The sequence below is a fragment of the Watersipora subatra genome, chromosome 7, assembly GCF_963576615.1.
Source record: "Watersipora subatra chromosome 7, tzWatSuba1.1, whole genome shotgun sequence".
Taxonomy (NCBI): Eukaryota; Metazoa; Bryozoa; class Gymnolaemata; order Cheilostomatida; family Watersiporidae; genus Watersipora; species Watersipora subatra.
Genome location: NC_088714.1, coordinates 47,835,235 through 47,848,025, shown reverse-complemented (window position 1 = coordinate 47,848,025; position 12,791 = coordinate 47,835,235). Strand labels below are relative to the sequence as shown.

The 12,791-nt window shown below is 35.3% G+C and overlaps 1 protein-coding gene across 1 annotated transcript in view; it reads right to left on the bottom strand.

Annotated features, from left to right (window-relative positions):
- Window positions 1-12,791, bottom strand: part of LOC137399798 (E3 ubiquitin-protein ligase HACE1-like) — a 23,701-nt gene extending 10,910 nt beyond the window's left edge. The window contains exons 1-8 of the mRNA XM_068086023.1: window positions 12,723-12,791; window positions 11,572-11,626; window positions 9,395-9,484; window positions 7,571-7,754; window positions 6,129-6,260; window positions 4,610-4,894; window positions 3,603-3,815; window positions 1,711-1,858 (exon numbers count right to left, since the gene is read on the bottom strand). Of these exons, the coding sequence (XP_067942124.1) occupies window positions 1,711-1,858; window positions 3,603-3,815; window positions 4,610-4,894; window positions 6,129-6,260; window positions 7,571-7,754; window positions 9,395-9,484; window positions 11,572-11,626; window positions 12,723-12,789 (1,174 nt within the window). The 5' untranslated portion in view covers window positions 12,790-12,791. The remainder of the gene's footprint in view (window positions 1-1,710; window positions 1,859-3,602; window positions 3,816-4,609; window positions 4,895-6,128; window positions 6,261-7,570; window positions 7,755-9,394; window positions 9,485-11,571; window positions 11,627-12,722) is intronic.

Genomic DNA, 12,791 nt, shown 5'->3' with positions numbered 1-12,791 from the left:
CACGCACGCATACACGTGTACAGATATCCATATATATGGTCAAATGACATTCAACTTCATGTATATGAAAATGTAACCAAATTATTTGAGTTTCTATTTCAATAAAGATATGACAGATCTTTTGAGGAACAGACACAATTTTAGCAAACAGCCCTTTATTCATACCTAGTGGACATAAATCGGTGGCCTGTAATGCTAACAACTAAATCCCTACTCCTGGTGACATGATATCAATTACTCTATGAATGGTGTTCATAACTTATTATGGTGTACAAAATAAACTGGACTCCCCCCTTTTACCATTGCACAAATTTCTCAAACTTATTTATAAATTGTTGTTACAACTTTGTTACTATTCAACAAACATAAATCATATACTACTAGATTCCAAATCTTGTCAAGATTCATAGTATCCCATCAAGTAATCTGTAAGATGCACCCAAGATGCAGTTTCTTGAACCAATATAATAAACATAATTGGATTACATATCACCAAACTTCATGAAATGATGTTTCTAAAAATTACACATTTAAATTTTATGTTTCCAGAAAATAGTCTTGTAGGCATCACCAAATATGAAATGAGCAAATAAAATGTATGCGGTATGGTCATATCTGTACAGATTGTTATCTTCAACCATCAAGAAAATTGATTGTTCAGAATTTAGCCTACATAATCATTAAAAAACATAATTTCACAGATGTTTGGTTTACATATTTGAAATCGGGACAAAATATGAATTAATTTAACATATAATTTATGAATATTGACTAAATTTACAATAAGTAACAATGTTGTAAATGAGAATTGTAGTTTTCTAACAAAGAGGTCCAGTATATTTGGCCCACAGCTGTCGAATAGCAACATAGATAGAAAACGTCACAAGTTAAAATAAAATTTTTGGCAAAAAGAAAAATCTGATAAAAAACAAACTGAAAACCATCATACTGAGAGAGCTGACTCTCCAATACCATTATATACCATTTACAACAAGGAAAGTCTGAGACGGCCGTTATTTGGACATGACTGATTTATATTTAGCCAAGCTGTGCTACCTGACGTTGCCCGGGTAATGAAAAAGCCTTTGGTCAGAAAATTGATTCGTATCTAACGTATAACAACATTTGCCATTCTAGTTTTCAAACTTCATATCATGACGAAAATATTTTGTGCAGGTTAAATAAATTAAAAAAATAACACAACCATGAAAGGGTTTAGTAAATGTGAAATAATTAGCAAGCACGTAATAGCTAAATTAAGTCCTTTTGTTACGATTACAATAAAATATGATTCGGCAATAATACAATTAATACGAGCTGAGAAAACAAAATAAAAATCGTGAATATGTTGAATTAATAACAATTCTTGCATAAAAGTGTGTGTGTGTGTATAAAAAAGGTTACCGTTCCACCAGAAGCTATCCAACAAAACGGAGACAATATAATTGTCCGCATGAGAAAAATTGGCCTTGACCTCAGATATAGTAAGTGAACCTTACAAAAAAGATTTCTTAACAAGGGCATCGCAACGCGTGGCTGCATTGGTAAAATAATCAGCATGAGCTATAGTTACACTATATCTATAACTGGATGCACCTACACACCAGCACTGAGAAATATATATATATATAGATGGAACGATTTCACCTAGACCTTCCTTTTACATACATCAAAGCAGAGGCTACAAATGCGATATGAATATTTCATCACCTTTTCCTTTTACAGATTTGGGATCGCTAGGGGAAACCCCCAAGGTATCGGAATGAGATAACTCCTGTCCTGGCTCAGATGAGCTAGCCATCTTTTCTGAGAGCAGATTAAACCAGCTCTCCATAGAACTCCAAACATCCGCCAGAGCCTGAGAAATATAGTTGTACTGACATTGAAGGACATCCAGTCTTGATTATTCATGGGAAATATATTACATGGTGGTAATCTCACAAAATGAAATGGAATATTGACAATATATTCCAATAATGCAATAATCAAATCTGGAATATTAGAACATGACATTAAGGAATATCAATAAAACAATCTGAATATTAAAATGAAATCTCCTAAAATAGATTTGATGAAAATTCAGCAATTTATGTTTTAGTGATTCAAACATTTGCTATATACAGAATTGCTTGCTCTTTTCTCAAATGTTTATTGGAGTGAAGAGAAGACAAGTCTGAATTTGTTAGTTTCACCTAGTAGTATACAATGCATCAATTAATTTTTTGTTGTTCACTTTATACAATATTTCAATTAGTCACATGGTCGCTAAAATAATATCGACTAAGAAATACAATGGATAGAAAACATGGTTTTTGATTGTACTGTATGTAAACAGCTGAGTATATGTAGACAGTTGAATAATGATGTACAGTTGGATGTACGTGTGTACAGTTTAACTCCTGGTGCACAGTTCAACTTCGGGTGTATAATTGAACTCCTAGTGTACAGTTGAACCTAAATGTATCCAGTTGTATGTAAATGTAGACAGTAGAATACGTATAAACAGAGTTAAATGCATAGAGTTAAACTATCAACTCGGGGGTACTAGCAAATATTAGTTGTATAGTTTTATTTAAATGCGCTCAGTTCGTTGTCCATATACAAAATTGAATGGATGCGTGAATGGATGCAAATAAAAAGCAAATAATCATAACTGTACAGTGATCTTTAAGCTTTAAATAATCTATGTCATATAATCCTTCCAATTCCTGTAGAAAAATTCTTCGTTCTATCTGGTGCTTAACTTATGTGGTATCCGTTCATGAAGTTAAATTGACCATTTTTATAGATGTGTTTACAGTAGCCTGTGTTTTATAAAGAGCAATGAGCAATTAACCACTGCTAGCTGTGATTGGTCAATGCACGATTGCCTTTTATTGGCTAGAGGCAAGAACATCAGACAAACCCAAAAAGCTACTGTTTACACAGGTTTATGATGCTAACATTCTTCAAAGTGCCCCAAAATTTATTTTCATTCCTTTTTAATGCACCGTTAGTGATCAATAACATAATTCTATTTATATTCGAAGCTAGCAAATTGTGATCGTGTATACCTAATGTCTTCTTATCACAATAGTGAACCCGCCTTGTGCTGCAATGAGCTACTATACAATAAAGACGGTACACAAAATGAAGTTCACTCTTCATTAAAATGAAGTTTGCTTATTGAAGGCCTGACGAATCTTGTTGAGTCTGTAGGTTCGGATTTGCATTTTTAGTCATTGGAACAACAATGTATTTTACCGGCTGGTCAGCAGGTAGAAAATGTAGACTATGTACATTTTTTACCTGCTGTTCAAATTGTGCACACAGCTATTTGAGACTGAAGTACTTTAACGTACTCCAGTCTCAAATAGCTGTGTAGGCAATAGAATCTTCGATAAACTCGCATCTGAGCTTGCGCACAAAGCCTACAGTCATCGTAATTAACAACTGAGTAAATATCCGAGTTATCAAAAGGTTGAGCATAGAAACTTACAGACAATTGCGCTTCAGCTATTTCCATCTATCAATATAACTTCAAGAACTTTGTGCACTCTATTAATGCTTTCAATAGACATGACAGTATAATACTTCCATTAATGTGTCTATGCGTAAATTACCTGCTGCACCAGTTTGATCTGCTGAGAAGAAGCATTCTCACATAGACCTGTGAGGGTATTGATACACCTCATGAGCACAAAGAGCTCTATGTCTAAGATACTGTAGGGGGTGAGAAGCTTGAGGCCCGCATGAGATGCCATGTTGGCGAGCTGAGTAAGGACATCATCTAAAGTGCTGAAGTGCTCAGCGACATTCTTAAGTGCCAGCAGTATCTGTGGACAAACATAAGATGAAAACTGGAAAAAAGACAACATGGATACAAGATGAAGATAGCAATAAAAAAGGAATGCTTGATGAGGTGGACATACAACAAATAAGCAGCATCTAATGTTGTAGGATTGCATATCTCAAACTGGAGTTGCCTCATCTTGGCAATCACATATTCTATGTACTGTAACTTGTCATTTTGTCAATAACGCTACAAGCTAGCTGCTCAAGAGGTCTCATGCCTTTCCCTCTTTTCCCACTTGACCCTCCCCAGCCTCGCAACCTTCTTTTCCTCCGCCACAAACCCCCCACTAGTGATACTCATCAGCAATCCATGTGAACTTGGTTAAAGTAATTACAACAGCCTGTTGACTGATAACAGACTCATTACAGACTATTACTATTGTTTATTAGTGATCGAGCATTTCTCATTCTAAACGTACAGCCATACTAAAAAAAACATTAGACTAATTTAACATTTTTCACATATAGCTAGCTGTAATTAGCCTTAAAAAAGCAAAGTATAGCAGAAAATTTGGTGCAATTTCAAAGTTTAAAATATCCTTTACACAATTCTTTTATGTACTTCCTTATCGTTCAATCCACCAATCATACATGTTACACTTTTTATTAATATTTTAGTAAACATTGAGAGAGATTCCCTTAACAAGACGTATTGACAGTTGGAGATGTTTAAATCGTCTTTATAACAAGCGCCAAATTACTTTCAAGCAAAATCCATAAGTTAACTTTCCTACGATTATTATAAAATAAAAAACATATACAACCCAAAACGTACCTTCCGTTCATCAACTCCATCCTTGACAGTGAGTTGGATAAGAGAGGGCAGCATTGTGTCAGGGAAATACTCGACAAGTCTGTAAAGAATGGTCCAGTGTTCCCCTTCAACAGCCATCTCAGCGGGATACTCATCCTTCTTGTTGGTTTGATACAAAACATTCTTGGATAGAAGAAGATTCAGGCCTGGAAGTTGTCCGTTCGTGCAGGCAAAGTGGAGGGGTGTGTCCCCGGAGTTGGCAGCGATATTGAGCTGTGCTCCATGCTCTATTAGTAGTTCCATAGCCTATGCAGTTATAGAGTTGTTAACTAAAGTTTCTACGGCTGAATAACCGTAGGAACATTAATTTAAATGCGTCTCTGTTCAGGAATGGTAACAACAACAACAACAATAAAAATAACTCAACAAATGGCAAGGCCAAAATATAATAGAATGTGAACATCCAAACATACAACGTGACTAAAGCTAGTCAAATAGATATAATCTTTAAAAACAAGAAACTAAAGCTATATAACCAGATATAACGACTAAAACAGGAAACTAAGGCTAGACAACCAGATCTAATCCTTGAAAACAAGAAACTAAGGCTAGACAACCAGATATAATCCTTGAAAACAAGAAACCAATGCTAAACATCCAGATATAACGATTAAAACGGGAAAACTAAAGCTAGACAACCAGATATAACGACTAAAACAGGAAACTAAGGCTAGACAACCAGATATAATCCTTGAAAACAAGATACTAAGGCTAGACAACCAGATATAATCCTTAGAAATAAATAATGCAAGGCTGATTTGATAAATAGATGTCAGAAGAAGCAAGGGTAAAAGGTAAAGGAAATACCCAGAGCTGGTAACAAAACTGTAGAAATCCTTAGTAACAGTTGTCTCTATTGTTGTAGAGGTTCTTGACACGTTGCACAATCTTAAAGAGCTACTAATCTAATTAAATACATGCATACTGTATGTACAGAGAGAAAATAACTTCCATTTTAGGAATCCATTAGGTCAGGCTATATCAACGTGCTACCATACAGCGCATGCATATGAAAATATATGCTATATGACAAAGCATTTGATTTTACTACTAAATTATACATAAAATAAATAAATAAAGTTGAATGAGTATTTTTCATAAAGATGTTCTAATCAAAACTATAAAGAAGATGGACATTTTTCAATCAGAATAAATTTATTTTCTTATTTTTAGACTTGGGTATGAAAGAGGATTGTTTCTTTTTGTGTTAGACTCAACATTCATGATCCAACATTCATGAACTGCGAAAAAACAATGAATTTCTGCATTAAACACCAACAAACAAGAACACTTTTCAAAAGCCTCCAAACATGAAACATTTTTTTTATAAAACAAATAACAATTAATCAATAGTGTACCAACAAAACTATTTTTAAAATTTACCTATAAAGACTGGAAAAAATTAAATATTTACAATTTTACATGTAGAGTAGCGATTGTATGTTTGACTAAAAACACAGACAAAATGGAGTTGTCATACCTTAAGATGGCCATTTTTAGCTGCAACATGAAGAGGCGTTTGTCCTTGCTCATCAAGGATGTCAATATCATGTATGAGAGAGATGCAATCTGAGAGACAGTCAACCCTTCCACTCGCTGCCATCCAATGAATCTAAGGTATTTTATAACAGTAATAACAAACAATAGTATAAATAAACCTCTCACTGATGAGTACCAAATAATCTAATTCAAAATGGCCACTGTTTAAACACAGATAAGAACACCAAGTAACCATTTTGCAAGTTTATCAAAGAAGAACTATCCAAGTCTAACATTTTCTCCGAATAAACTAAAGCACAGAGGCTGGTCCTTAATGTTGAACACTCAAGCATTTAATTTGAAAGTAAACCAGCAAACATTCTGGTTGACTTGCACAGTAGAAGCTCTTACAACATAAATAATCTGTTCCAAAATGTTTACGTTATAAGGATTTCATGTTATACCAACTGTAAAATGCCTAATCCATTCTGTGATCTTTTCAAACTCACTCCTTTGGCCCTTCAAATAGGCAAAAATTAGACTTGACTTCTGAACTTAACAACTCTACAGCAGCTGTCATATTATTAGTTTGCATCGACGAGTTTTTTAATTTTTCTTATCAGTTTCACTCGGTTTTTGGTTCATGATTACGATAATTTTACAATGAGTTAAAAGGAGACACACCTTCAATGTCAATTTACATCGGTTCTTTTTGTTTTTTAGACAGCAAGGTCTATTCTGCAAAGGAAAAATATTTTATATGTCTAAAATAAAGTAAAACAATAATGTATCCTTACTATATGTATTAAGAGCGGTGTCAGTCTGACCGTCTGTCTATCCATCACTAGGGTACGAAGTTACGATAAAAGATAGCTTTGATGCAACTAAAACTCAAAGCATTCAGCTTGGTATATCGACACTCCTACACTAATAAATCGTCAATACAACACCTTCAAGTATTTTGGAATTATTCCTAATTATTTACTGCTTACATACTACCATTCACTACGGCTATTTAATTTCTGTGCTTTATCGATATGCCTGACGATCTCTATTGGTGAACCAGATGTCCAGGGTGCTAGGATATATAATAGAGTGCTCTAAATGTCGCTTTTTCTCTCCAGAGCGGCAGAAGGAAAAACGATATTTTTAAGGCTAACCCCGACATTCTCTTTATTGAAATCGAATTTGAGAAATTGCACCAACTTGATGCTTCATGTTATATGGAATTCTTTACATTGTATAAAGCAAAAACCTTACATAAATTCTTTATGTTATGTAGAATTTACGTTATAGAAGGTATATGTTATAAAAACATCGAGTGTAATTATTTGGTTCGGAATCGTTTTCCTATTAGAAATGAGAAGACAACTTTTACATGGCACTTTTCCAATATTTGTGCATATTTAATTAAAAATATAAGGATCAAACTTAATAGAATACCCCAGTGAGGCCTGACATATCCCTCTTTTGTACATCTACTTCTTTATCTAATATTAACTTCTTCACAATCCTTCTGTGACCATTTCTGCAGGCAGCGAGAAAGGGAGTAGTCCCAGACACATCTGATATGTTCACATCCGCTCCTTTTTTTATCAGCAAGCAAAGACAATCATATGCATTAGCCCTGCAAAAACAAGTGGCAACAGCTTGCATTGATATGATGGACAGTCGTGCCTCAAAATATAGAGAAATGTAAATCCTAGACATTTTAAACTACGCTGGCTGAAAGCTAAAGACTGAAAGCTTAAGGAAGTTGGCTAATGTTTACCAGAAGCGATGACGTCGCCAGCAATCAACTGGTAAGTAATTGTAAATGCTTTATAAAGTCAAAGTAATTGTTTTATAAAAGGTGTCACATTGTGAATGAATCAAATGTGTTGATCTTGCAATCTCTATTTGGTTTCACTAACTGAAAACTACATTGTAGGCTTATGCTAAAAAGTCTTAAGCTACAACGTAAATAGTCCATTTCAAGAACTTTTACGTTATAAGAACAGTAAAACTCAAGTAAATTGCCTAATCTGTTCCAAGATTTTTCCAAACCCACTCCTTTAGCCATGCAAAAGGAAAACTTGACTTAACTCTTCTAATTTGTGAGCTGCACTGTGACTGCAGTATTATTGGTTTGCATCGACAACTTTTCTTCTTTTTCTGATTAATCTTACAGGTTTTACAGACCATGGTTGCGGCAATTTTACAATAAGTTGATGGGAAGCGCACATCTTTGACGTTCATTCACAACGATTTGCTTACTTTTTTAAACAGCGAAGTCTATTCTGCAAAAACTAATAACAAATATTTTATACGTCTACAATAAAGCAAATCAACAAAAAACTTTTACTATAAAAAAGTGGTACTACCTGTTCATCGTTATCTGTACCCAAGGATCAAGGTTAGGATAAAAGAGAGATTTTCACGTACTCCAACTCGTCATATTTAGATTGGTAGACTGACGCTGTAATACCTGTACCAATCTATTGCCTTTGTATTTATGAACAATTGCGCAGCAGCTGTTCTCTGTTTTGTCGACACATATGATGATATATCCACGACGAACTAGAATGTCGCAAAAGTTGTATATATAATAGATTGAGTAACTTTCAAATAGAATTTGAGAGCTCGCCTGACTTGACACTTTACGTTATATGGAATTTTTTACATAGTACGAAGCAAAAGCTTCACAGAAATTCTTTACGTTATCTAAAATTTACGTTACAGGAGCGTCTACTGTATACTATTACATAGTAATTATTATTGGCCTTATAATCAGACAGCTGTAGATACAAATAAACATAATAGTGAAAATATGTTTGCTTAAATAGTAATTATATAATTGGGAGCTATTGAACTGATAAGCTAAAACAGAAACCTCTCCATGTTCTTACAGGTGCAAGCTGAAGGTAAATCTACAACAATACTTCTAAAAAAAATCTTCAAAACACCTCATTTTTCTCATTGAAAATCTCTATTCAATATCAATATCTCGAGATTTAAAAATATCTACAAACTCTTAGATTTACTGAAGCTCTAAATGTACCATAACGTAACTAGTTGTATGCAAATAGTTTACTGCCATATTCCATGGTTTACTGTTGTATTGGTGTACTGGAGCGGTAAAGAGATGTACTACTGTCATACTTACTGCGGTGTGACTAACAGAAGAGTGATTTGCTATTGTTGCACTCACCAAGTTGACGCTAGGAAGAAAGTCATGTGCGACTGCTACTTTAAGTGCAGTGAGACCAACAGGAGAGTCATACTCACTGCGCTGATGCTAGAAGGAGAGTCCTCTTGGTCCGGTGAAAAGTTGAATTGACGTCAAAACCGGAATTGGAGAGAAGATCATCGAGGGTGCTATTAAAACGAGTAAGACTAAGTAACAGTGTTGTGGTAAATCCATCTTGACAACGCTATTGAGTAGGCTTTGTTGGAGTTATCTACAGCTGGATTGTGGCAAACACAGAGCTAACAGAAATCGAATATTTTTGTAAAAGTGATGAATACATTCGCGTTTTAGGATTGACAGCTAAAAAATGGAGAGTTTGCAAGCAATAAACTTCGTGCAAACAATTAGATAATATTTATGCACCAAAGTTTTATATTAATCTTTACTATAATAAGAGCCGTGGCCGTCCATATAAAGTGATAGACGGTGATCGGGAAAAACAATGCATCATGCAGGATTTGAACACACTACTTTCGGCATGACAAGCTTACACTCTAACAACTGCACCAATCAACCGCCCAATGACAATCCCGAATAACTGTATGCATAGTTATTACATCTGATGATCTCCTACAGCTAGCTAGCTGACGACGAGAAACAGCAATGTATGAGTGAGGTGAGACAACTACATGTATGTCTAGAAGGACAAAGAACAACCAAAGTCATCTGACTATCTCATCAGACAACCGAAAATAGTGAACATTTTCACCAGCTGATCTGTTCACACTCCCTCCCTACTAATTATATTACACCTACTCAGTATTATATGATCAGCTGAACAAACAACAACTGGCTCTTAGCAAAAAATAGTACTATGACAGTCTAGTGTGCTGTGAGAGTTTATCAGGTGTGTCAATAAAGTACAGAGAATAAATAAAAAGGAAAAATAATTCTACAAGACTGCCAGGTGGTTAATCGGCAAGGGTGTTAGTGTGTTGGTCCATTCAGAGCCGTATAGTTTCACAGAGTCCCGTGACCAAAAGCCGGAAACAAAAACGCTTGATTCCAAACAAACCCGATCGACATACTGATCTCTAATGGAATATTCTTACCTCGCTCTCAACATCTCACTCTTTTGCATTTACTTTATTTTATTACAAAAAATCATTTGTCGTTTCTTGTAGGAAAATTTGTCTTCTTTCAAATGGTGTATAATACAGTAATCAATTTCAGAGCGACTGCCAATGGAAGTAATTTTTGTTGGTTAGTGTTGCGGCATCTCCATTATAACTTATATAAAACAATAGTGGGCGCGACTTGTTTGTTTGGAGCCGTGCGAGCTCCGATATACGCATCCGTTAGCAGCGAAACTCTGTGAAATTATACAGCTCTGTACTGTCAGAGTCATATAGCTTTAAAAAGTCTTGCGACCAAAACCGGAAACAAAAAGGTCCGATTCCAAACAAACCTGATCGACATACTGATCTCTAATGGAATATTCATACCTCGCTGTCAATAACGCTCTTTTTTGCATTTACTTTACGTTTTTACAAAAACGTTATTAGCAGCTTTTTGTAGGAAATTTTGTTTTCTTTCAAATGGTTCATAATATAAAAAATCAATTTTAAAGTGACTGCTAATGAGAGTAGTTTTTGTTGATTAATGTTGCGGCTTCTCCATTATAACTTATATAAAAATAGTAGGCGTGGCCTGTTTGTTTGGAATCGAGCGAGCTCCCGTATACGCTTCTGTTGGTCGCGGGACTCTGTGGAACTATACGACACTGGGTCCACTGAGCTGAAAGTCATGAGTTCAAATCCCGTGCGAAGCAATACTTTATCTCAACCCCCAACTCTGGCTATGAATGGACAGACAGACAATATGGTAAAGAATGCCTCCACCGCTCTGAGAAACATATGTGTGTCATGCTAGAGGAAATTTCGTTAGCAAAAATTTTTCTAGTTACATTATTCATTCCTGCAAAAATAGGTAGACACCCAACCTTCTCTTTAGAATCGAAAAAATATATTTAACAGGCTAATAAGATAGCAAGCAGCTCCCCAAATTTGTTACAAAGACGAATGTCATTTCTTACACAACCATCATTGATTTGAGCTAGAATTAAATTAACCACCTATTATTGACCAGTGGAACACCATAACTTATCTCTCCTCATTGTTGATTACAACTCGCAAAGACAATTGAACATTTTAGTTAACTGAAACCCCTACACTTTAGGACTGACTAGCATGAGATGAATTGATGAACTTATTACCTGACATCATTGGCAAATATGGTGCTGATTAGGAGATTAATGGCAGCCTTTCGGTCTAAAACAAACAAGTACTTGTCACTAGTAGTCAACGCCTAGTTTTAGCGTAACCATCTAATACTGCCATGCAAAAGACAAGACACATTCACACTGACATCTAGCAATATAATACGAAGCTGCCAATAGAGAATGATGTCTACAATCCCATCTAATAAAAGGTATATTATAGGTGGATCAAGGACATCTTAGCCCCTTTATAATACACCTGAATGTCTGAGGTGTCATGAATGCAAAGATGCCATAGCAACAGTTAACTCGGTGAGCAGCACTTCATTTCTGGAAAGCTAAAAATGCTATTGATGTCCCAATACATTGATATATATTTATCTCAAAGTTGGTGTGTATGTGTGTAGTTCCAGCTATAGCTATTAAAATCTTGGAATAAAGAATCCATTAAGCAGAAGATTTGATCTCAGACCCTCCACTTCACCACCCCGACGGCTTAACAATTCAGCCACACAAACTTGATATATTCATTAGGGAATATATTTCGCTATATGGGAGCAAATATGCTACCGCTTTGCGTCATGACGTAATGTGATAATGTCACGTCATAATGTGATGGTGTCACATCATGAGACGCGGCAGCTCTAACTAATCACCTTACTCAAATTATCCATTGGCAATGTGCCAGGCTAATAGCAAGTGGCAAGCAACTCTCATTGTCTATAAGCTGGTTTTTAATACCTGGGCAACGCCGGGTAGCACAGCTAGTATATTTGATATAATTAATTCACAATAATTAGGCATTACAAAACAAAATATGCTCGACTTATTACGCAATATTACGTAATATTGAATCCAACTGGTCTTCTCTAAGCATAACAAATATATGTCCTCGTAGTCAAGCGTCTGGTACGACCCAACCGAGCTTACATCGGACGAGAGAAGGTAGATGTAGCCTTATATCCAGGCATTCCATACACGAAAACCGATATTTTACAGCTAACCACAAACTTATTTGGGCTATCAAAAGTTATCGAGTGTACTGTATAAACAACTCGGTGGGCTCACACACGCAATAAAAAACAGTGTTGTAACAATACTACAACTAATCGATACAATATGTTAAATTAGGGCAAAGCAAATCAAACCTTCTGGCAGTGTAACACCCCGTCCCTTCTGCAAAGATGTCCTCAGTTTATGCAGAAATCCTTCCATCC